General features: G+C 38.4%; 1 protein-coding gene across 6 annotated transcripts in view; it reads right to left on the minus strand.

Moving 5' to 3' along the window:
• Window positions 1-27,147, minus strand: part of STXBP5 (syntaxin binding protein 5) — a 117,051-nt gene that overhangs the window by 65,852 nt on the left and 24,052 nt on the right. For all 6 annotated transcript variants that reach the window (XR_014166723.1, XM_081905149.1, XM_081905148.1 and 3 more), the window contains exons 3-7: window positions 24,770-24,851; window positions 23,645-23,745; window positions 14,933-15,067; window positions 8,115-8,178; window positions 3,304-3,387 (exon numbers count right to left, since the gene is read on the minus strand). Coding sequence is in view for 5 of the 6 variants with exons in the window: in XM_081905149.1 (XP_081761275.1) it covers window positions 3,304-3,387; window positions 8,115-8,178; window positions 14,933-15,067; window positions 23,645-23,745; window positions 24,770-24,851 (466 nt within the window). In the remaining variant the exon portion in view is untranslated. The remainder of the gene's footprint in view (window positions 1-3,303; window positions 3,388-8,114; window positions 8,179-14,932; window positions 15,068-23,644; window positions 23,746-24,769; window positions 24,852-27,147) is intronic.

The following is a 27,147-nucleotide window of genomic DNA, read 5'->3' on the forward strand; positions in this document are numbered from 1 at the left end:
TAGAAAATGGGGGGTTGTTGAAACTATGGTTTGAAAACAAGTCAGGATGTGAAATCATGGGTCTAAACCAATTTGTTCTCTCTAGTCATGAAAACAAACAAGTTTTTCCACGTTTGGACACCAAGGGGAACTGTGGTTACTTGAAAATCAAAAGCTTCTCTTTGTGGTTACAAAAGAAACAGTGAATGGAAATGGAGAATATGACCCATGGCTTTGTTCCTCATAGGCTACATCAAGGATGAGTCTAATTCCTGTCCTTGGCGAAATTTAAATACACAGCAAGAAACCAAAAACATCTCCCCTTTTAGCTCACATGTTATTTATATAGATTTTTTATTTAACCATTAGAAAAAAGTAACCATAAGGGCTCAATTTGTCACTTTACTGTGCTCCTATTTCCCTTCTTCATATCCAAACTTCCTGCATAGACTGCAGACTTTTAAACTATAATTACCGTAGTATTAATCTTAGGATACTATAAACACAACAGCTGAATTGAGGACTCCTAGAATATTGAAAAATACTTATTTCACACATTATTCAGCATCACAATATATATATTCATTTTCCCAATGAAAAAAGAAATGGTTCAACTGCAATAAAAAAGTTCAGTCTTGTACATGTTTTCTCTTTACGCATTTACAGCAGTAAGTACCAAACAGGATATATGCAGTACTGTGTGAAGCAGTTCTCAGTGTCCCAAGCTATGAGGTAAAGTGACTAAAAGAAAGAGGATTATGATGATAGCTGCAAGTCAGCAGTGTAATCAGAATACTGAAAGTTTATGCACATGAACCAGAAGAGAACTTGTCGAGAGGTATTTATTTATGGTATTCCTTTATAGGAATATAATCCAGGGCAGTTGGTAATAAGAATACGATACAATTACATAACCTAAGTACTACAAAAAAACAGAAACAGAATCGCCAACTCTCCACCATTTTGTGGTGAGGCAGCATTGTGCCACTGACATGGAGAAAAGCTGCGGGGAGGTCTCCCTCCCTGGTTGGGTGGTTGGCCACACTGCATTCTACCTGGCCTGACTCTGGAGGCCAATCAGCCTGACCTCAGGGGGAAGGCTTGTGAAATGGATCAATGTGAGAATTTATTCCTGCTGGTCCATTCCTATGGTATAAATAAAGCCCAGGCTATAGGGACGTGGGTGGTGCTGTGGTCTGAACCACTGTTTGCATGGATTAGAGTGCTAGAATTCTGAAGTATACCTGGAGAGAACTAGAAACAGTCAAAATTGAAGACGTCTTCAGACGTGGGTGGCTCTGTGAGTTAAGCCAGAGCCTAGGGGTTGCCGATCAAAAGGTTGGTGGTTTGAATCTTCGGGACGGGGTGAGCTCCCGTTGCTCGGTCCCTGCTCCTGCAAACCTAGCAGTTCGAAAGCACATCAAAGTGCAAGTAGATAAATAGGTACCGCTCTGGTGGGAAGGTAAACGGCGTTTCCGTGTGCTGCTCTGGTTTGCTGTACGCCGGCTCCCTCGGCCAGTAAAGCGAGATGAGCGCCGCAACCCCAGAGTCAGTCACGACTGGACCTAACGGTCAGGGGTCCCTTTGCCTTTTATAGCACTAGTATTGGAATTGTCAGTTTTCCAACCCACGTTCCTTTTGCTAGGTGTGATTTTGCTGTGGACATTTGTTGGAAAGACATTATACTGTCTTAATTGGCCTAACTAGGCTGAAAGGTTTTTGCCTACCTCAAAGAGAGGAAGCAGTTGTATTTATGTTTCAGCCATATCAGGTTTTTTTGAGTGGGAGTGCGCTGGACAGGATCTGAAGCTTATGAGGGGACCCCAGTGGGGTCTTGAAGATGGCACTTTAAAGACTATGGCTCTAGGCTCAGAGGGGTAAGATGGGTGAATGGCTGCCACACACTCAGGTTCATAGCAGGACTCACAGTAGCAGCTATGGTTGCCCAGTAGGTGGGCTGGGCTGGGAGATGTGTATGCCCGATACAGATTCTTGCCTGTTGCTGTGCCAAACTCCAATATGTTGTGATCAGTAAAATTATGGCCATGTTTAATCCCCATTCTCCTTGTGCCAATTGCTCCCCAAAACCATGCCTAGAAGCACATAGCCAACAATTAACAGAAAAGCATTTTTCAAATTCCCTACTTCATTAATCCAGAGAGCAGAATGGATGAGTCAGTTATGGTGTTTAAGATAATCAGTTCCTTTTCCACAGATCTAAAAATGTCACTTCATTTAAAATGCAAATGTATAGTTGCTGGCCCAAACTAGTCACTGCTGAACCTAAACACATAATGGTTTGCTAAAGCTTTCTTCATTTTCTGACGTTCATACACATTTAATTATAGGAGGAAACTGTTTCTCGTCCACTCCACACTTTAGACACAGATACAGATGCTTTCTGAGGTTCTAGAAAAACCAAACTGGGAACCTGTAATGAACTGGGGTGGGGAATGGGGAGTGAGAAGCAGATAAGCAAGGATTGCTACTTGTTTACCCTGACATCCCTCCACATCATTGGAGGATAGAGACACATCAGAGAATGCTTAGCCTGAGTGTAATTGCACCCTTACTACACCCTTGATTGCTTCAACTGTACAGAAATATAGCCTCTCTCTGTCACCAAAGTATAGAGATAGCTGGGCTAAGAAAAATATATAACCCTCTTCCATAGTCACCTTAGAAGCCAATCTTCCTATCCATCCCTTTTTGCAGGGCAAAAAAACTGCTTAGACTGAAGCCTGTGTATTGCTGTCTGATGAACGCGACACCATACAGCAGCATGAGAGAAGCATACATGTGCAATCTTTACTGTAGCCACTTTCTTGTGGGAGGGGGGAGGTTGGTCTATCCAAACCTCTGACATTTTCCTGCATTTCTCTCCTAATCTCTCCACCCCCATTTCCCCATGTCTTCAACATTAACATTCAGATGCTGTAGTTAAGAACTATAAAATACACACACTACACTGAAGTCCATATAGCACATGCAAGTTTAGCAACCTCAGAAACGTTATTCCCAAATCTGTTGCTATCTTATGAAGTTTTTTTTTCAGCAATGCTTCAATGTGTTAATGTATGAATCTGTGTAACTTGTATACATATATAATAGAATCATAGAATTGTAGTGCCCTCCAGATGTTGTGGATGAAAACGCCTGTCAATCCCAGTCAGCACAGCTAAAACATGTTAAATGCAACAGGTTGGGGGAGATCGTTCCAGACAAACACAAGCAAATAACTATGTTTCTAATGTTAAACTACAAAACTGCTTTAATTCTAATATCATGAGTACAAAAACCTGCCAGATTAATAACTTCAGTTACCTCGTCATGTGTGTATCTGTAATCTGCCTTCTTGCATTTGAGGTCCCATAATGCTACTGTTCCTGATTCAAAACCAATCAATAGCTGTAATAAATAACCAAAGAAAATATTAATTTTCTGGGAGTGAAAATGAGTTATTTCTAGTACCTGAATACATGTGATTCAATTCTAAAAATTTCTGGATTAAAATGCAAATGTTAAGGACAATTATAGAAGCATAATACTAAAAGGTAACAGTATCCTAAAACTGTAACAATACTATCAGAGACACCAAAAGATGAAATATATTTTAAATACTAAACCCAGTGTTTAGGACATGCCTACTGACAGACTATTCCGACATAAAAGAAATATACAGATACTATGATATGCAATTTCAAAGACTGTTTAAAGTACACTTGAATTGTCAGAAAAATACAGACAAATAGTCTCATGGTTGCTTCAGTCTCAATCGAATTAAATGAATCCACCCATGGATGAACACGCAGAGGTATTAAATCTAGGAAATAAAGATCACCACAGACTGAAACTCCCAGCTTGTGGCAAACCATTTATATGAAGCAGATGCAGTGTAGTGAACTGAATTATTTTGCATGCATAGTCTGATTATTACCCTGAAGAAACACTAATCTTAAAACTTGATACAAGCTTGATTAGGAAAAATAAATTACCTGAGTCCTTATTTGATTTTCTGCAATGCTTTTACTGCAATTATTTGTATGCCTTAAACAGATTTTATATATGTATATAGTCCTAATTCTATTAATGTTTAATTGGTTTTTAATTATTCTTTTTTATGTTTTTATCAATTCCTATTATAATCTGTAAGGCACCTTGAATCCTATCAGGGAAAAATGTGAGGTATAAATACTACTGCTGCTGCTACTTCTTGTTGTTTAGTCATTTAGTCGTGTCCAACTCTTTGTGACCCTCATGGACCAGAACATGCCAGGCACTCCTGTCTTCCACTTCCTCCCGCAGTTTGGTCAAACTCATGTTGGTAGCTTTGAGAACACTGTCCAACCATCTTGCCCCCTTCTTCTTGTGCCCTCCATCTTTTCCAACATCAGGGTCTTTTCCAGGGAGTCTCTTCTCATGAGGTGGCCAAAGTATTGGAGCCTCAGCTTCACAATCTGTCCTTCCAGTGAGCACTCAGGGCTGATTTCCTTCAGAATGGATACGTTTGATATTCTTGGAGTCCATGGGTCTCTCAAGAGTCTCCTCCAGCACCATAATTCTAAAGCATAAATTCTTTGGCGATCAGCCTTCTTTATGGTCCAGCTCTCACTTCCATACATCACTACTGGGAAAACCATAGCTTTAACTATACGGACCTTTGTTGGCAAGGTGATGTCTCTGCTTTTTAAGATGCTGTCTAGGCTCGTCATTGCTTTTCTCCCAAGAAACAGGTGTCTTTTAATTTTGTGACTGCTGTCACCATCTGCAGTGATCATGGAGCCCAAGAAAGTAAAATCTCGCACTGCCTCCATTTCTTCCCCTTCTATTTGCCAGGAGATGATGGGACCAGTGGCCATGATCTTCGTTTTTTGATGTTGAGCTTCAAGGTTGTGTCATCTGCATATCGGAGGTTGTTGATATTTCTTCCGGCAATCTTAATTCCAGTTTGGGATTCATCCAGCCCAGCCTTTCGCATGATGAATTCCACATTTAAGTTAAATAAGCAGGGAGACAATATACAGCCTTGCCATACTCCTTTCCCAATATGAACCAATCAGTTATTCCATATCCAGTTCCAACTGTAACTTCTTGTCCCACATAGAGATTTCTCAGGAGACGGATGAGGTGATCAGGCACTCCCATTTCTTTAAGAACTTGCCATAGTTTGCTGTAGTTGACACAGTCAAATGCTTTTGCATAGTCAATGAAGCAGAAGTAGATGTTTTTCTGCTGCTACTACTATTACTAAATTCCCCAATATGGTTTGTTTCCTCCTCTTCTTCAAGTATGCAGGGTCACCTGCCACTTATCACATTGCAACTAGACTTAAAACGTAGAATATTCTAAATGACTCACTACCAAAAGGGTCAAAGGAAAAGATTGACCCTAATGTAAATAAATAAGAACCAATTCAGATATGCAGAAAGATACACCCTAGACTGTACAAATACAGGAATATTCAAATGCAACTCCATCAAAAAAAAAACCACACTGCATGATGAAAACTATGTAACAGGAAAAGTGGCTGTTTTGTGTTTTTAAGACACAGTTCTAATATGCATTTTGCCCTTTTAAGACACAGAAAAACTGAAATAAAATATCTCACCTGTGCCTGAAGTGGTTTGTTTTAATTTTGTGCAATGCTCCTTTATTGCGAACTCAAAAATAAAAATTCTGTTTTTGTAGTTTGTGTACATTTAAGGTGGACCATATTACATCGACTTGAATATTAGTTTTTAGCATGGAGACTGCACATGGTATTGAACTAAAAGTTTTTGCAGTCTTTCACAGAAGAAATATAAAACCAGACCACCAAAAGTAATCAGCTCTTGAATTGAAATACAGGCAGCTCCCCAGTCGCGCATAACCACAACATGTGTGACACACACACCATTTTTGGTGCCCAAAGGGGGTGGAATGGGGGTGGGAGCAAAACGGGAAGGACTTGCGCACGTCCCACTGATGTGTGCAGTGGCCACGAACGGAAGCCTCGCGTAAGCGGGGATTCCCCTGTACAACAGTCAGCTATTAGGCAAGGGTAAAAAAATAAGAGTAGAAGGCAGCATCAGGATCAAACTAGTTGTTTGACTGGTGTGGTACTCTAAAAAATAAACGTTTCCAACTATCATCTTCTACTATTACGGAGAGAAGCAATACATGATAGTATGTTCATCTGCATGAGAACTGTAACTGAAGGCACAGATAATCCTCCATCTATACCCTATACAAACACAGACTGTATGTTTGACTGAATAATTTAGGGAGAAAAATAGTTTTAAGCCATTCTAAAAATCCACTACGTAAAAATTTCAAAACTGGAAACCTAGAGACCTAAAAAGTCACTCTAAAAGAACCGATATATTTTTAAAAAGTCATGTTTTTTCACAGCAAAGGTATTAAAGAGGAAAATCTGTCGTAACTTTACTGCACACTTCATAAAATGCCTCCTGCCGCTTGGAAATAATCTTCACCAATCTGGTATGCACCCGTGTCAAAACTGTTATTATGTAAGGCCCCCGCCCACATTTGCACAGAAATATCTTTAAGATCCCTTTTTAATCCTAGTATCAGAATATCGAGAGGATTTTCTAACATTTAAGATTTATATCATAATCCTACTAAAAAAAAGCATTCTGAAGTACTAAATTCCATTTAATCCAGTAAATGTGGAAAATTAGATCTCTTTCTTGTATACAAATTATGTATACTGCCTAAAAATGTCACTAAAATGTCATAAGTATGAGTTTACATTGGCAAGATGTCTATGTATGCTTTATACATATAATTTTGAAACAGCATTGTGTCATAAGCCGCTACTTATGAACATCCAATAGCGATGCTTGCATAATAGTCCAGATGCTGGAGATGATTTCATTGCCACTAACTACCGTTTTTCTGGGGGATCAGTCTCTAGGACATATGACAAGACACTTCAGTTGTTGTTCTTAGAAGAGCACAAAATTATACATGAATGAAACGTGAAGGATGGACATAAACCTTTTTTAATGTTAATTCACAATAAGGACCTTATCTTTTCAGTAATAATAGGTTTCTAAGCCCTATCATGTCCTTCAGTAGAGGAAGAGGGCTTTATAGTATAAAAGTAATGAAGAGGATAATTGTTTTACCCATTCACCACTGGAATCTTTTTTTTTTTTTTGCTTCAATTAGCCCACAGCAGTGGCCCCTGTGTGGCTCCCAAAGCAGTCTACACATTTCCCCAGGTGTGTGTTTGTGTGGCCACTTTTGCAAAGGAATATATAACACTTCATCCAAATAGTTATTGATAAGGGCATCTTGACACAGATATTTACACCTAAACATGGTTCTCACCAGAACTTCCAAATTCTATTCCTATTATTAATAAACGTATTTACTTAACATGCATATTTCAACATAAATCTCTAAGCAGTTTATGTATGTCAACGAAAATAAAAACTAAAAATGCAGTAATTTCATATTCAAAACTGTTGCTAATGGTAATAAAAGTAAATTCCACATTTTAAGCAACAATTGATTTCAGAACCATGTAACTAAGCACATAAATAAAATATATACCATATAATTGAAGCCTATACAAAACACCAAAATACATCAAAACACAACATCAAAATAAAACCTAACTGCAGCATATATCAAGAAAATCTCATAACTATTACAAAAAAAAACCCTAACACATGATAAAAAACAAGAATTCAGGAGCCATGCTGTCATCCTCAATCGGGAAGCATTCACACTCTCCTTGTACCACACCATCCACTTAGTTCTCCCTTCAATAAAACAAGCAACAACCAATAGGCATGCACAAAAAGATAGCTCTGTTGAATAAGAGCACTTCAACATTAGAAAGTCCAATGAATAAGAAGAAAAAGAAGAATAAAAACAAAAAAGCCATCTCTCACCCAGAGCAACACAAGAACACTTTCTGTACCTCTCTCACCTAAGGAGATCAAAGTCTTTCCCAACAAAATATTACAGTTTGAAGTCGGACATTGCCACCAATACACCTGACACCTCACATTGTTTTACAAACTATTAGCATCCAAAACAGAGATGCTAAGTGAAATAAGTTAATGTTAAGAAACAATTCAACTCTTAAACATTTTTTTTTTCATTTCCAAGTTTTAACATACCTTGCCTTCATCCATTGGATTGTCACTAATATGGACAACAGGTCCTGGATGAGACTTGGATGACCTGAAAATATAATCAATATGTATTTTTTACAAATTAAGAACAGGAATGGGGGCACACAAAAATACACAAATATCAACACAAAGAAACAGGCACCAATGTCAGTTAAAAAGCCCATGCTATGTAGAAGCACATAATATTACAGACTAGGTATGTCCAGTTAGAAAGGACTGAGGTACTTAGAAAATAATGGTTTTACAAATTGAACAGTTATTGTGGTAGGTACAACTCAAACTATTATTATTAATAATAGCTCCCCCTGATGGGACTCATTAGGTGCTGTCCAATATATTGATTCTCAGTGTGTAAACTCGGTGTCAGAGAATTAGAAGTCTTTAAAAGAGAAACCTTTTTTAAAAAAAAGTACAAAATTGTCTGAGTATTCCCAAAACTAAAAAATGTAACAAAGTACATTTCTAATCACATTTATGAACAACTAAACTCTTTAAAATCACAATGGCTGACAGAATTTAAGACTAATCAATACTTGTTAGTGGAAAACTGCTTCATAATTTGGCAATGCCAGACTAATAAACTTCCATGAAGTATTACAGAAAATGCCTATTAAATGAAATTACGTATTCATGCAAGTCTAGAGTTCCATGGCACTTGTACTGATGGAAAATATCTGTGAAAGATTAGTTATCAACATAACTAGTAAAACTTCAGGGTACATAAAAATACTTGAAAACAAACTCACTGTAACAATTTCACGAGAATAGTTACTCAGTGTTTAAAACGAAGCAGCTATAAACAGTAATAGAAATGGAGTGACAACAGAGAAGCTAGAAACTAAGAGCACTCTCAGCATTCTCAGGAAATAGATCAATTCACAAAGAACTCTGATATGATGATATTTTGATGTACAGTGCCAGTTTAGTGACTTCCAGAGACCTATTTTAAAACAGTGACTGAGTGAATTTTTTCTCTGAGTTTAGAATTGTAGTGTTTCTTAAAATTAAATAGTAATATGATGGTAAACACCAAACAGGATGAGTTGTGCAATTGAAATAGTAGTCAAATCTAAAATCTAACTTGTAATTAGCTTTCTTTCAGGTACCATCTCTAGGAAGTACATAAAGAAATTTCCAGGGAAGATTCCATTTTGTTTGAAACTAATATTTGAACTACGTAAGGCCAAGTTCATATATAATGATACGCCAAAACATGGCTGTGTGACAACACATGAGCATGTAGATACTCACAGTAAAAACAGTGGCTTTTTCTTTTCAGTTTTCCTGCTGCCAAACTACAAGAACCAAAAACCCAGGTTCACACAAAATGCTAAGCCAGACTAGGGAAGGAGTATTCAGCCACAATTTTTTCCCTGAAGGTGCCCATGTGCTCTGATTTCCCTAAGGTTTGGCATAGTGTTACGTGCCAATCAAGTCTCTGTCCACTTTACCGAATGCCCCCTCCCTCAACAAACTCCACTTCAAATACTTTTTGCTATTGCAATGGTTCCCAATTAGCTAAGTATTGTTTTTGAAAAATCAAGCCATGGAACCCCTACTTTAGAAAATTTTGGTATCTCCATGGTAGTTTTTGTTATGTGAATGCTTCCATGGACTCCCTGGGTGGGTTACGTGGACCTCCTGGGGTCTGTGGACCACCAACTGGGAACCACTGGCCTATTGGAAATCTTTTAAGATATTCATCCAGCATAAAGTTAGCCTGAAATACTTTGTCGTTTTTACTAAAAGTAAATCAAAACACATGTGCAAGGTTATGAACTCCTCAGCTACAGATCTGTAAAATTGTTCTATGTAAAGTGCCATAGATTAAACTAAAGAAATCAACATTGATTTAGGGTAGAATAACAATTTTCAAAAGATCTGCATCACTGTATTTAAATAAGCCACAATTCTAGGCTTGACAGGACTCCCAAACCTTCCTTTAAAAAGCCCTTAACCAGAGAGGCTTCAAAGATCCATATGGCTGCAACAAGTCACACATTAGGTGCTGATCTAGCACTTACTAGATCTAGATCTACCTACTCAAGTTAGTTGGTAAAGATGTGAGAGCACACATGACTGAATTCTCTTCCATACAAAACTTCTCTCAGACATGTGAGAAGAGCTGTAGCTTGGCATTTTGCCAAACATCTAGCTCAGTTGTCTATGTAAAGGAACTGCCTTGCACGCTGAAACATTCAGCTCCATAAATGCAGCAGTACAAACCAGACATAGCTCTGCTACTTGAGTGAGATCTTGACTGTATTTTCCAAACTAAAATTAAACCAATAACCAGATGACCCTCCCAATTAGAAATGCTAAATATGTGCTCTATTAAATTGCCACCAGGAAACCAGTCTCACAGTACAATTATTGCCATATCTACTCAGAAGAAAGCCTCACTGAGCTCAATGTAACTCATTTCCAGGTAAGAATCAATATTTTCTGGGGGGTTCTCTTCAGGAAACATGCAAAGCAACTTCGCCTATGAGGGTCTGGCAGCTGATGTGCTAAGCTTTCACAACGACTCAGGCTGATACCAACTATGAAAATCTTCCCCTTCCCCCCAGACAAATGCATGCATGAATGAAACAGACTAAAGCAATTAAGTCACACTTTTATCTTCTACCCAGTCAGGGCATAGATAATTATTGATTATAATCAATATCTACTGGAATAATCAAACTTGAACAATAAAGGGCAACTTAGCCTAAAACTTGGGGGGGGGGGGAATGAACAATTGGCTATGCAGTATTGTTGCATTAATCAGATCACTAATCAAACTCTCTCCCCTTCAGGCCCTCCCCCCAATCAGCTCCAGAGGGTTGAAGGCGACACCAGAGCAGACTTTGGGAGTGGAACCTCAGTGGTTCAGCACTGGATACCACAAAATAAAAACCTCCACAATAAGACTGCTGGCTCCTAATACATAAGCTAACATCTAGGACTTTCCCCCCTTTAGCTCCATTTTTCCCTTGTTCCCTTAACCACCTGTAGCAAAATCAGACAAATTTACTTATTACACCAAGAAAGGAATCCAAGGATCCAAGAAACTGAACAAAAGACACTGGCTTCAGGTGATAATGCATGTCAATATGAAATTATGGACTAGGCTTCCTAAGTGGAGGACTTCCCTTGGAGAATGGAGGAGTAGGAACAGTCATCAAAACCTTGTGAACAAAATTATTGGGAAGAAAATGCTACTAATGAAAGGGTGTTAAATTACACATGAATAGGCTACTTGTAAAGTCCTTCAGTGTTTTCACACTGCTGTAAAATCTATTTTAAGGGTGGCACGGTGTGTGGGTTGTCTTTAAAAACTGGCAAGATAATGGCCCCGGTCCAGTGAGTGAGACAAGACATATTGTTGACAGAGTTCACCGTTCTGAGTCCCAACATATCAACTTGGCTCAAAAGTCTCCATTTTGTCTGGAAAGGTCTAACAAATTAGAAGCGTATTTTTCGGTTCCCACATTATACCAAATGGAAAAGAATACCCCAGCCCTCTACATGCTGGCCTGGGAACTCACGGGTGTAGCAAAAGCAAATGGAAACTTTTATCTTCCTCCACTTCCTAATTCAATCAAGACAGCACTATCACTTATCAACTGGCTACTAACAGGATATTCAAAAATCTTCTTTGTTCACTGATAAATCATCTTTCCATGACTACCTTAGTCTTTCATATTGTTCATTTCTAATATAGCTTAGTTTGGTTTCAAGAGAGCGGCCTTACTAGGATAAACTCAGTCTAGCTGAACCCTGGAGCTCCTGGTTTTGGGTGCCTGCCTCTGACACTAAATTCTTCTTGGGCTTACTACTGTCCCTTCTCATTCCCCTCCTTGTCTGGTCTGGTCTGCAAAAGTTAACCTATAAATTGCCTTTGGTTTTACTCTCCCTCAGTAAACCTTTTTATACCCTCCAACATTTCTCCTATAAAAATAGGGACGTCCCACTCCATAATGATAATACCCTATTATACCCTAGCCACTCTGGGCGGCTTCCAACATATATAAAAACATAATAAAACATTAAACATTTTAAAAAGCCTTCCTTATACAGGATTGCATTCAGATGGCTTGGGAGTCGGATAACTCCACACTCTCCAACATTTCTCCAGTGAAAATAGGGACATCCTAAGGAAAAGCAGAACATTCGAAATCAGAAACCAGGACGGCTTCTCTAAATCTGGGATGTCCCTGGAAAATAGGGGCACTTGGAAGGTCTGCCTTTTCTGTTGAAGCTCTGATACAATCTCTGTTGTTCCCTTCCCAAGTACCTTTTAAAGGCACCCCACTACCAACAGAAGGGGTGTCAAAAATTAAACAGCAGTCTAATACTTCTCTGGATGATTTAAAGCAAAATGGAAATAATTTTTGCTTCCTGATTGTTAAACAATAGGAAAAAGTTGAACTGCTAAAAATGCTGAAAAATAGGGAAGGCAGCCAGAAGGCTCAGAATTCTTTAATTCTAACTGAATAGCTTGTATATATTGGACTACAGTTAGTTTTTTGTTTTTGTTTTTATAAGAACCTTGAGATCCATTAAGAAAGCCTGAAGTGTCATTTCTGAACTAGAATAAAAAGATGTGCTCTTGTGTATTTTGAAAACATGCCAATTTCTGGGCCAACACGAATGTACTGACAGCAGCCTATCCTCTTGCAGATGAGAGCCTGGGACACAGGTCACAATGCAGAGAGTCTCCCTCACCCAGTCCTACAGTCATATTTTCTCTTCACAACTGGTGTTCCCAAATACCATTTTTTTCTGAACAGTAAGTTGAATTAAAAAATTGAATTAAAAAATGCACCTTATCTAATCCCTAAAATTGACGATAAATATCAAGGAAGGCACAGTGCAGAGAGTCTCCCTCACCCAGTCCTACAGTCATATTTTCTCTTCACAACTGGTGTTCCCAAATACCATTTTTTCCCGAACAGTAAGTTTCAAAGGCATACAGAAACATGTTTCAAGCAAGTCTGATAAAAATACACTTACTAAGTTAGGCAGCAACATGAATCAGTCTCAACTCACTTGCTCTTCAATAACGTTTTGTTTTAAAAATTATATGAGAAGTGAGTTTAGTTAAATAAACAAAATGAAGTCTAGAAGTACATTTGTTTTATTTCTTTTTAGTTACTATTTACTTTAACTATATTTTGAATATTTTTAAATACTTGTTTTAGTGTTTTTATCAATAATTTTAACCTTTTATTTTATATTTTTGTACAGCACTCAACAGTTGTTTACAATCAAGTGGTATATGAAGTTTATTAAAAATAAGTAAGGAAACATGAAACAAATGTGAGCCAGACTCAGGAGATATTTATTATCATATATGAAGCTAAAGTGGAAGAGAAGATTGAGAAACTATGCTTAATCCAAAAATGCAACCTGTTCTATACTCCCCCCCTTAAACTATATTGAATTTTACTGTTGCACACAAACACATGCAGTCACAGGAGGGGGGAAAAACAGGAGAAAGAAAAACTAATAATACTGTACAGAGTTGCAGTATGAAATAAGAACAGCAAACCAGTATACCAAATTACAATCATACTTCACTAAATATCAAAAAAATGAGAAGAATGGAGCTGGAGGAGTATGGGTCGATCCTTTCCTGTTAATATATTGAAGGGAAACCAATCTGCATAATTTCTGAGACATTCAACAAATATATACTGAATATATATATATGCAGGTTTTGGTGTCCTCGGGTGTCTTCCCGTGTAAAAGTTGGGGTGTCTAGGCGACGTTTCGACGAGGTCTCACTCGTCATCTTCAGGCTGGTGCTTTCGGCTTCTTACAAGAAGCCGAAAGCACCAGCCTGAAGATGACGAGTGAGACCTCGTCGAAACGTCGCCTAGACACCCCAACTTTTACACGGGAAGACACCCGAGGACACCAAAACCTGCATTCCTGTACCCGTGAAAATCTACGAAAGCAAATATATATATATATATATATAGAGAGAGAGAGAGAGAGAGAGAGAGAGAGAGAAAGCTTCAAACACTATCAGTGCTTTTTAAAAAAAAACTTCAAGGGATTCCATTATGTACTGAATATATTTTTGTCTAAATGACATACCAAATGTTTAAAATATTACTTTGCTGGCATGCTGAAACTAGGATTCTGGCCAGGGTTCAACTAACAAGTCCTGCTAGCAGAAGCTTGCACAAGGACTTCCACCAGTTCAATGGGTCTTCCTCCTCTCCTTTTCCCGCACTACCCCAAACTGGCTTGGGGGGCATGAGACCTCCCTCCACTCTGAACAGCAGGTGGAGGGAGGACAGAGTGGCTCTTTCCATCTGGCAAGCTAAAAAGGTGATGGAACGATTGCCATAGTGTTACGTCGAATTCCTCTCATAGACTAAGGCTGTAATCCTACAGCTGGCTACACTACGGATCAAATGCATGATCCAATGAATGCAGAGAGACATACTATTTCTGAATAAATCCATAGGATAGCAATGTGCCACACATTCTAACAGTAGGAGCGTTATTTTCCAAGGAAATTTCTACCACTTTAGCCAACATAGGGAGATAGCCAGTTAAGTCACTGAGTAGATCCATGGACACCAATGCTTTTCATTATTTAAATTCATTTTATTTTAATTTGTCCACACTGAGTATGACTAATGCTGGGTATCATACATATACACATAACAGGTCAGAAACCAGGGTTTCACAACCAAAAAAAGAAACACATCTACATTTTGTGTGTTGTGTCAACTGAGAATATAGTTGCCAAAAAGAATGATACCCAAATAAATTACATTTATTTTCAAGTAGACCATACTCACAGTTCAATGGCTTTATTCCACATGATGACATAGCCTGAGAGAGAGAAGGACTCCACATTAACAATGTGTATATTTCCTCTTTCAGTGCCCACATACAGCCATTTACTCTGGAACGGCATATGGCAAAATGTTATCCTGAAAGAGAAAAAATAAAAAAATTGAATTAAAAAATGCACCTTATCTAATCCCTAAAATTGACGATAAATATCAAGGAAGGCACACTATTGCACTTCATGTCTAGAGTTTATGCTCACAAAAGCTTGTTTAATTCACACCCAGGTAAATCAATTTTCCCCTAACTTAGGTCTCTGCTTTTCAACAACAGATCATTAGTTCTCAACTGTATCTCCAAAACAGTTTTATGAATGTGTCGTTCTGTTAACACATACAATGGGAACGCTAGCTGCTCATCTGCAACACATATAGAATGCTAGGTCTCTATTCCTTTAAAATGGGATGAAATGGAGAGCTGTTCCTATCCAAACATGAGAAATAACAAATGAAACAACTTAGAAAATCCATGATGAATGATTCTGCAAGAGTATACAAGACATTTCTGCTCTCACAAAAAAATCAGAGCTAAAGACAACCACTTAGCCGAGAGAGAGAGAGAGAGAGAGAGAGAGAGAGAGAGAGAGAGAGAGAGAGAGAGAGACTCTTTATTTTACTTTGATAATGGAGAATATTTGTAGAATGGACTTATTCCATAAAAAGAAATCTGAAGTGCGCACTATTCTGAATTTGTTTCAAAGATCTGCTGTGCAACAGTAATTTCATCCATAGCCACTCTCGGTTTAGGTCAGAGGATATCTGTAAGGCACACAGATCCACATTTCACACAACTTTCTAATTTATTGTCAAGTACTGAGAGCAAACTACTATCCAAGATCTTCACTTTCTCCTTCCTTAAAAGCTGCAGTTTTGCCAAATAGCATTCTCTAGAGAATATAATTTATAATTGCAATAAAGGGCATCACAGACTTTGTAGCTGGATACATAAAAAATGACATTTTTTGGCTATAGGGATGTGAGAATCTATGGCAGAACCACCATCAAATCCAGACCCTTACTAGGGAAAGCTCTAGGGCTGGAGGTCCTCTAGGGGGGAGAGGGGAGGGCTTTGGATACAGAGAATGATATTATCTCTCTCAACCCCCCACCAACACACACCCTTTCGCTCCCTACCAGTATAGCATGGATGGTGTGATAGCCATGAAGGTTCCCATGGCCACATTGAAGAGACCTGCATTGGCAGACCTTCTCCACCTGCAGAAAAGGAGGAAGACAATATCCAGGGCCACAGGAGAATATCCTAAAATGCTTAATAGTGAGTAGAACTCACATAGTGTTTACTATTGTTTATTTATCGTCTTCAGAAGAAAAGCTTGATCTTGTCTTGGTATTTTGGGTCATGGCACAGACTAACAAAATAGAATACACCTAAAGTGGAAGTGCTACAGCACAGCCATAATCCAAGTAAACATTGCTAAACACCTATTGAATCTAAGCACAATTTGCATAATTACTTACATAAATGTCTTAATAGTTAAGGAAGGTCACTTGAGAGGCAATTTGCAGATACTTGCAAAGGATTTCCTTTGCTAGTTGTAGGCCATATGTCTCCTCTGATAAAACTGTCAAAGCTACTTAAGCAAAACCTTTATCATGATTTGTAAAACTTAGCGCAGTGTGTAACAATTAAACAAACTTGCACTGTTCCCAAAAAGAAGTTCATTGTAAAAATCTCAAATACTGATGCTTCAAGTGAAAAGACAATTCACTCTTTTTCTAATTCATTATTTTAATCCAAGGTTTTTAATTTGCCAAAAGAGTTGTACTAATTTATATCTGTGTCAAGCTATTTATTTCAGCCATGCTGTTTTTGTTTTTATTTGCTATTTAACTGGTTATTTAATGATGTATGCCACCTTGGGCAATTTTCTATTTGACAGGTGGCCTGGAAATATGGTAAATAAAAAGGTAAGGAGGAAGATTATTAAGGAGATCCACACATATGGCAGGTCTTTTCCCAAACAGCTGCCACATGATGGACTTGGCAACACAGTCTGGCCATAAAGGTCGAGGCAACCCAAGGCCTGCTGAAATTAAATGGCTAAAATCTGTTAATTTTGACACAGACTCTTCCTGAAGCATATTAATCAAGAAATAAACAGGAAAGAAAACCTGAGAAAACAGATATCTCTTTCCCTTTTCCCAGACAAATTATACAGCTGGGATGTCAAAAACCTGCTATACAAGAATCCCAAGTAATCTTGTGGAAGCAATTCCATGGAGATTGCAATGTCTGCTTCAGCACATCCACATTTACTACTGCTCCTTCCCATTGGTGATTCATGCAACTGCAATGGCTCAGAAATGTGTAGTTGTGTCCATAGCTGTACAAGGCTAGACATTACTTTTTCCACGCAGCTGCTTTGCATAGAGCAATTTTGCCAGCTTCTAGGTAGCAACAGTGTAAAAGGTATTGACAAACAAATCTGCTTTAGTTCTATAACCAAAATGCAGGCATTCACCTTGTTGTGTCACTTAAAGGTGTGCACAGTCCAAATGTTCTACAACCACCATTTATGTGCTCCCCACAATAAATGCTGCTGGGGTGACTATGCAAGAGCCTGATGAAATTAGGAGATTAACCACCCTATGGTTTCTTAATATGTATTTTGTTCCAGTACATTCAATGCCATCTGGAAGACTAGCCACCCAGAGATTCAAGACAACAGAAAAAAACAGAAACACATTATGCTTTTTGTCTAGGTATGTCAATAGACAATGTACTTTAGAAATTAAGTAAGACTTCTTTTGGAAGAAATGACACAGCATCACATCTTCAGGAAGCTCAGGAATTTCTTGAAAGGCGACTATGGAACAAGGGTGCAAGGCTATGCCTTGTGTTTGGGCATTGCTGCATCCATTTTGTGGAATTTTCTCCCTCTGGACATCTGGCATGTATCTATGATGCTATGCCTTAGACCAGAAGTTCCCAAACTGTGGTCTGCAGAACATTTATTTAGATGGTCTGGTATATCCATACAAAGTATTCATATTGATTTTTTATTTTATTTCTTCTATTATTTGTTATGTTGTTATCTTATTGTAATACAAATTGAACTGCATTGTCAAAGGTATGAAAAGGTAACAGAGCTCCAAAAGATTCAACAAGGTCTACTCCCAATAGTTCCCTGTTCAGGTTACCCACTACAGTAAGCATGGATTTCCTTCTCAGGCCTAAAACTGGACTTAAATGGACAATTTGTATCCACCCAGCATTGAAATGGCACCATCTCTTAAGCTCCTTATCTAGAAATTCAACAGAGACACAGCCTCATGGAAACAAATAGTGAAAACTATGGTTTAGTGAGATGTCTGAATGGACACACCAGAAAACTACCCAGGCTCCAAGAGTTACATTTAAGAGGGAAAAGGCTAGTTTGGAACATGAAGCATTATTTTATTGAATGCACTTTAATATAGACAAGAGCTTGCACTTAATGTTTTAAATTTAACATTAAGCCATTATGTTAATAACTTATGGAAGTGCCTGGTACGTAGTAAAGAGTATTTTAATTGATTTATTAAAAATGCATAGTCAAGCATTTATGATGCATCTTTTTAAAAATCCATGTACAGTGTTAGTTAATGGAAAATACTGTAAACTAGGTCACAATTGCACCTTTTTCTTCAGCATTCTTCCTTCATATCAGTTCACTAATGTTTCTTTAGAGTACTAAAAGTATAACAAAAGTTGCACTATTTAGCTAATTCTTCAGGACATTAAAGTGTTCAGAAGAAACTAAATTAAAGGATATTCTCACATTCTTTGTGAGGAAGGAAAACATAATCTCTGAGTTAAGAGAATGAAGTTGCCACACTGTTTAATTTTGGCAATAAGTTCCATGCTCTGTTTGACAGAGAAAAAAGCAAAGAGACAACAGAAGCCTCTAATCTTATCCTTTCTTAGTGACATGAAAAAACAAGGCTTCTCTCAAGGAAAAATGTTTAGGCGTCTGTTTGGTAGACTTTTCACTCTTAAATTTTAGCTCTTCTTGTAAATTGGTTTGCCACACTTCCTAAATTGCTAGTAATCAAGTGTTACATTTTATCTATGTTACTAGTGTTGAATATTGGTATACCATGACAAATTCATTTTCTGCAAGGGATAGACGGGGCCCTTGGATGGGTTGTCCCTTCTTCTTTCCACACTAGGCAGGCAAGATTATAAAAACTGCCGGCATTTAGTCTGAGTGGGCTTGGTTTGTAAGTGCCACAGCTAACAGAATAGCATCCCAAGAATAACAAGGCAACAATAAAAATAGAACAAAGTACAGTGGTACCTCGGGTTAAGAACTTAATTTGTTCTGGAGGATGAAACTGTTAATCTGAAACTGTTCTTAACCTGAGGTACCACTTTAGCTAATGGGCCGCCATGCCGCCGCCACTGCACAATTTCTGTTCTCATCCTGAAACAAAGTTCTTAACCCGAGGTACTATTTCTGAGTTAGTGGAGTCTGTAACCTGAAGCATCTGTATCCCGAAGTACCACTGTAGCAATAGAAACCAACAAAACCATAAGGGGTGAAGAATAGCCCTTAGAGCTCCCTGCCTTGCAATTGACTGCATTGTATTGTACTGGCAACAGCACTTCTCCCCACTGCAGTGACACCAATCACAGGGTGTGTCAGATCCCTTCCATTCCTAGCTGAAAATGAACTTCTCACAGTAAGTTCATATTTTTGCAGTGGAGGAGGAATATACCAAACCAATCTCCAGTCAGGTAGGTATGCTGTAGCCTGGAAACTACTTACAAACTATGTGTTACAATACACACCAGTCAAAAGATGCTTCAGCAGATGTATTCACATTTTTAGCTTGTGGCAGCTCTGCAAATGTCCCACAACAGAATGTCCCACAATGGAACATTATATTCAAAGGCAGAAGAGGAAGAAGCACTTTTTTGTAGAATTGGCAGCAACCCCACCAGGCACAGCAGCAGCAGAAACATCACAACACTTGGAGATACACCTTAATCCATGATAACTACATAGCCAACAAAACCTTATTTCCCATTGTATTGGGCTGGACAGAAACAAGCGGGTAATCTATTGACTAAAGTCTCCTGTATGCTTAAGCTATTTGTGTAAGGCCCAGCCAATATCCAGGGAGTGCCACTTATGTTCCTTGGGAAGTGTGAGCTCCAGACAGCACCAGCTCTATGGGAAATAAATGAATTTACCTTGGACATATATGCTGAGCCATGCAAAGCACCACTGAGTCTTCAAGAAAGACACACAATTCCATAAGTGCTTAGGATGCCCGCAAGCTCAGATCCCCCAACGACTGGTGTTACTGACACCAGAAAACAGCACCTTTCAGCTCATCCACTTCAGAGGCACTGTGCACATGTGTTCAAAGGGTGCTTTCATCATGAACTTAATGAAGACCCCAGGTGGGATAGCAATGAACTGGAGATGGCTTAAGCAAAGCCTTCCCCTGTAAGAAGCACTCAATGTAGGAGTGGCAATCCAGGGATGCTCGAGCAGGACAAGACAGAACAGAGCATAATACTACCACTATCCACTTCAGGGTGTTTGGAGGCAACCCCTGATCCAAGTACGACTGCAGAAACACAGGCATCCCTTCACAAACCCTTACATGTTACATAATGAATGCAATATCTTCAAGTTCTACATTATGCGCCAGAAAGGTAACCACTACACTACTGTTGCCCCTTCATGGATCACTGCCTTGTCGTGGCGAAGGGGCTTGAATAACTCCAAGAAGCTGTGAGCTATGCCGTGCAGGGCCACCCAAGATGGACAGGTCATAGCAGAGAGTTTAGACTAAATGTGATCTACCTCAAGAAGGAACTGGCAAACCACTACAGTATTTTACCAAGAAAACTCCATGGACATAAAAAAGGAGAATCTTCGAGAAGAAAGTGAGAGTTTCCAAGGCATGCTCTGGTCCATGGGGTTACGGAGAGTCAATCATGACTAAGATGACTAAACAACAACAACACTATTGTTGTAGCCTTAACATTCTAGGCCCCTTCTTTCTATTGCCAGAAGAGTCACAATCACCCTAGATCTGGGTGGGCTGTGCTCCTGACCAACAAGATCTCTAGGCACTGAAAGAGCTCACCATCTTTCCTAAATTATTACAACCAGTTTGGACGGTGTGGAACCAGAACACAACCACAAACACCATCTCTGTTCCTCTCTACCTCTAGATGATTGAATCTGCCCCCAGTCTCTGACTAAAATGCATTCTGGTGAATTTTATAATCAATGTATGTGAAATTAGGCTGAGAGGACAGAGATTAAGTTGGTTATTCATGCCCTTGTGGGTGCACCAACTGTACAAGATCCTATCTTCTGCAATCAACACAAAACCTTCAGTTGTCCCTGCCAAAGGTGAACAGAACCTGACAAATAATCTTACTACTTTAGTATTGAAAAAAGGAAATAAAAGGAACTGCATCTGCCAGTCACATTTGCTGACAGCAAAACAGTTACAGCTGTGTTTTTAAGGGTTATTGTTGTTGTTTACAGTTAAAGTAAATACAATCAGACCAAACTTAAAGGGAGAAGGGAGTGGAAGAAAAGTGGGGGGTATAAGCTCCGGCAGAGCTGGGCATGTTGTTTATGCAAACAATTCTAAATATGGATCCCAAATGTCTGAGTGTTTATTGTATTCATGCCACCTATGGATGGTAACATTTTAATATGTTGCTGGAGTAAGTAAATCTTCTGACTACTGAGCAACTGCCTCATAGATACAAGGATGCATATCTTGTGAGCTACTAAAGAAATTTCAGCTGAACTGTCATGTACCAGGTATTTCACTAGCCCTCTCTCCACAGGCTTTTAAACAATTCTAAACAGGCAAGTAAGCACAGGAATTTCTTTAGTATCTGCTGGGTTAGTTGGCTCCATTTGACTTAGAGGAGAGCATATGTTGTGTAGGTCTGTTCTAGGAAGCTTCCATCCTTCACAAAAGCATATAATATATATTTTTGTGCTTGCCCAACTGGTCCAAGACATTTTGCTACTTGAGGCAGCATGTTGCCTCTGATTCTCTCTCCTCCCAAAGCTAGTACTGAAGAAGCCCTGCTTGCATAAACAGAGCAGCATAGATCATTTCCTTTCTTGAGAGTTTTAAAGCAATTTTTAAAGCAAAAAATAGGTGAGGAATTTGTGGTTCTCTAAATGTTGGACTACAATTCCCATAAACTCAGCTATTGGTCAAGCTATCTTGCTTTGAAGCCTACAAAATTTCAGAAATAGACTGGAAAGAGAAGCTGCTGAATTGCAACTTATCACCAAACTTAAAACCATGGAGAAACCTGGCCTGAACAAAGACATTGGATTCTTATCTCATTATACATGACAAAGCCACTTTTCACCTTCTCACCCCTTGCTTTTTCCTGTAAGACCTATTGCAGTCGTTAAGAGTCGTCAACAGGCTCATCACAGCTATCTGCCAATCACCCATTCCCACCACCCTTCTGAGTAATACCCCTCCCCACCTTCTCACTATATAGAAGGGTCTGGAAACTTCTGTTTCAGTGTATCTGAAGAAGTGTGCATGCACAGGAAAGCTCATACCAAGAACTAACTTAGTTGGTCTTTAAGGTGCTACTGGAAGGAATTTTTTTTGTTTTGACTATGGCAGACCAACACGGCTACCTATCTGTAACTACAAAAGGCTGATTTGTGAGCATACACACAGATACACCCTAGCTGTTTCTTACTGGACTGACCAATATTTCAAAGATTGCCTAGAATGGAATCCTCTTTTCATATGGCTAATACTGGACATAAAGAATGAGATATGAAATGTCCATTTTTAATTTTAAAAAAGAAGTATTGAACCAAAGGCAAGCCAGTAGCTGAGTTGCTAACAGGGAAGGGAGAAACTGAAGAGAGTAATCAACAGCCCCTGCCCTACGAAGGCTTATTTCTCTTGTCTTTTAGTCACATTTAAATAAGTGAACAACATTAAGGGAAGGAAAAGCGTGGCTGCAAAGATGGGAGGCAGATGAACAGTGTCAGGAGAACCTCAAGAGTAGAGGCACTCCTGTGGTGGGATGAAAGTTAATGAGGTGGGAGGCACTGGAGACAGTAGAGATAACAGTCTCTCCAACCCAACCCCAGCCAACACTTCACAGATGAGAACAAGGACTCTCCTGTTTGTGTATTTATGTTGGTCAGACATAGATCTAGATAGCAAAAAGTGACCGACTGCTAGGTATTTGAGATACGTTTTCAAGAATGGGGCCTAAAAATGCTTCTTTATTTCTGCTACTGAAGTTGAATTCTAAGAGGCAGAGAAGCAAGAGAATACAAAAATATAGAAAGAACTAGAAAGAAAGGAAAGCCCAATGCCCATTTTGTTACTCCTTTTCCCCCTCCCACTTCCCAGCTGGGCTGGCACCTGCTTGCTATGTAACAGTAAGCAAGCAAATGTACCAACCATCACCATCACTTATCTTCTTATTTCATACAGAGTCCCCACGTCCTCCCAGCCAATAGAAGAAGTGATTTGCAAGTAAAATGCTCATGAAGAAGTAGCAGGTTAGAGTATGCTTAGGGCACGCAGGACTAAAACTATTTGCTGCCTTCACCCTATTGTGTGAAAATGAGCTAAAGTTGACGTACATTGTAAAATATAAAAACAACAAATAATTCTTACCTTTCTCTGTTAAATTTTAGGGAGTGCAGTATAGCAGGCCTCTTCTGACGCAAATTCCATAAATGTAAGGTATCATCAGCCAAGGCACTCACAAGGGCTCCCTTAAAAGAAAATGGAAAGCTTTGTCAAGGGAATCTGTAAATATTTTGGAATTATGGTGCTTTCAATATTTTTAAAGGGATTAGAACTGCTTCACAAGAGTCAGTCAAGTTGCATTCAAACACATTTAAAATATTCCAGTTTTGCAGCAGAAAATGACAATTTATAATTATTGTCATTAAAGTTAGGTTAAAAAAAAATCTGTTAGCCTTTGCTTCATTATATCAATTTGACTGTATCAGACCAAGAGTCAGTGCTGGACAAACCAGCAAAAGGTAAATTGCTCAAAAATGGGAATGGAAGCTTTCAATCATCTCCAACTTGTGCTCAAAAAAATGGGAGAAGAATGCAAGCCCAAGGCTGTTTGCACATATAACAGCAAAACATGGTTTGTCATTAAATTTGAATGCAGTAGTTAGCATAAATAAGTTATGCTTATTTATTTCTTTTAATTTTCTTAATTTTTTTAATTTTAATTTTTCCATTTTTATTGTCCAGGTAATCTGACAGCTCATCATTCCAGTCAATTTAGTCGCAACCATTTGCACTGAACAGATTGCCTTCTACTTTTAATACACACAAAATTGTATGTATCATGCCCAAAAATGGAAGAAGCAGCTCCGATGAGAGAAGAATGGATACAAAAACTTATGGACTATTAAGAAATGGTGAAACTTACCGGAAGAATAAGAAATTAAGATAACAAACTCCTTATAAAAGAATGGAAATGGTTTATTGAATATTTACAAAGCAATTGTAAACAGATATAGACATTTGCAGGATTATTGTAATAACCTGCAGTTTCAAAAGAATATATAATAAAAATAGATAAAGAAAAGAAAAGCTTAAGTTAATTTAGAATATGCAGGAGATGATAAAAATTAATTTAAGGAACAGCAGAAAGAGGAGGAAGGAAGTCGAGGTTTGAAATGTTACAACTATTGTTAAGCTATTGAAATGTGTATAAATGAAAGCTATAAATAAAATTATATCTTAAAAAATTGTTTGTGTCACAAGCTTACCAACCTCATTGATCAGAAACTGAAGCTGGATTACTGCAGCACCACTGTCATGTTGGCAGTAGCATTCAACGCCTGGCCGACCAAAACTGACATTAATTTCATTAAGGAATATTAGCTAATATAAATTTGCACGGGAAGCAAATAATAACATCAAACTTTCTATTTACAATTATGCTAAGCAACAACTTCTATATGTCAGTTATACCACGGTGCAACCTTTTATAGAAGCCACACTGAAAACCAGCAAGCGCTAAAGAATTTATTTCCCCATCGTTTGTTTTGGACAGGAATTCTAGTTCATACTTGAAAATTTGATACTGAGCCTGGTGGCAATTTAAGCCTCATTGTCATCACTACTTAGATGCTGTGAAGAATTTCTCACATAGGACCACTGTTGCAGGAATACTTAAACCACAGGAAAATGAAATGTTAAGGTGATCTTAACACATCAAAAGCTAGCTGAAAATTGCTAGATCAACACGCTGCTATCCTTTCAGTATGGAAGAACATCACCTTCCATTTCTGAAATGAAAGGCTTCTGGCTGTTGATTTAATAAATTAAATTATTTATTCTTATTTTAAATTGTTTGTATTGTGACCAATTTGTTTTAGTTTTCTGTAAGCAAACTCAGTCTTTAGAGAGCTGGGATATAAATATTTTCAACAATAAATAAGCAAGTAAAGAGTGCCTGTTCCTGCTGCATGGGTACATAAAGATGTGCTAGAAAAACCAAGGGTTAGCCTGTTTTATTGCGGCCAAATCATTTATCCACCCACAATTCCTTCACCCTGCGTAGGGAAGCCCAGCATGTGAACTTTCACCCAGGAGCCAAGTAATAAGTGGACAGCTCACTATCATTATTAATTGTTACCATTATTTCTGTCCTCTTTTACTCAGTGAGTTCTCTGGTTATTTATGAACAGTACACTAAAACACAACATTTTAAATCTGTAGATTTTTAATACAAAATTTACAAACAGCAGAACTGAGGAGAAGTAAGGGTTTCAGCTGACAAGTCCTGCTAGTGCAATGGGCTTCTCCCATCTTCTCCCCTTGAAATTGGCTCTGGGGAAGCTCCAGAACAGCACGTAGGAAGAGGAGAGGGGGTTGTTTTGTCTATCAAGCTGATAAGCTTGCACTGGTGGAATGAGTGCCTTACTGCTATGTTGAATTCTTCCTTAAATATAAAGATGCGTTTGAATAAAAGGTTTCCAAAATTTCAGTATAAAAGCCAAGGAGGCTTTAGAAGGTAAGCCTTCTAAAAACCTCAGTACCATCACCAAGAACGCACTGTATCTCATTCTCAATAGGAGAGAATAATTAAAAAAATGAGAAACATGCATGAAAAACTACACTCACAGTGAGCTCAAAGTACATGCCTTCTTTCTTCTCCATTTAGGTCCAAAAGGCACATTTTCAGTAAAGTACATGTTACATACAAGTGCCACAGTTGCCATTTTTTCTAACAACAGGCAGGTATACTTAATCTTCCCTTGCCCGTGATATCATCCACTCAACCCTATAGTCTGGGCAGTTCACAATTTATAATAAAAAGAAATCAACAGTAACAATCAACTACATGAAATCAATACAAACACTGCAGCACTACAAAATCATATGAAGGTACGTAAGAATTTTTAAACCCTATGACAGACTGGAGATAGTTCTACAAACCAAAAACATTAAATTTAAAAGACTCGTGGAAACAAGGTATTCACCTAGCATAAAAAAATCCTACTGTACATGCCAGGGAAACTTGTTTGGAGAAAGCATTTCATACCCAGGGTGCCCCACCCCAAAAGGCCCTCTCACCAAACAGCCTCCCATCACCTTATTAGGCTGGAGAGTCTCTGATGAACATCTTACCGCCCTGGTAAGCAGATAGGGAATCCTTCATGCATCCTGACCCCAAGCTATTTACAGGTAAATTTTTATTTTTTTCTATTTATTTCCAAAAAATAAATAAATACTGCTTGATTATGAAGTGGTTTATAAAAAGAATAAAATGATCAAATTATTGGCAGAAATGATTTAAACTACTATTTTAAACATTCAAAAAATTAAAACCAGCAATAAACTAAAAATATATCAGTATTCTAGAAACCTGCATAGGCTTGTCTAAACAAAAGTTATTTTATAGAAGTACAGTGAAGGCACATGCCCGATAACAATATAAAATATTAATACCAGTACTTTGAAATGGGCCTGGAAGTGGACTGGAAGCCAGTACAGATCACAAAGGACTAGAGTGATGTACTGATACATATCAGCAAGCAATAATAATACTGCTGCTCTACTGTGGGCCAGCTGAAAATTCCAGACTATTTTCAAAGGCACATATAATGCATTGCAGTAATTGAACTGGAAGGTTACACAGGGCA

This window comes from Podarcis melisellensis (genome assembly GCF_964234715.1).
Source record: "Podarcis melisellensis genome assembly, chromosome: 3".
NCBI classification, from domain to species: domain Eukaryota; kingdom Metazoa; phylum Chordata; class Lepidosauria; order Squamata; family Lacertidae; genus Podarcis; species Podarcis melisellensis.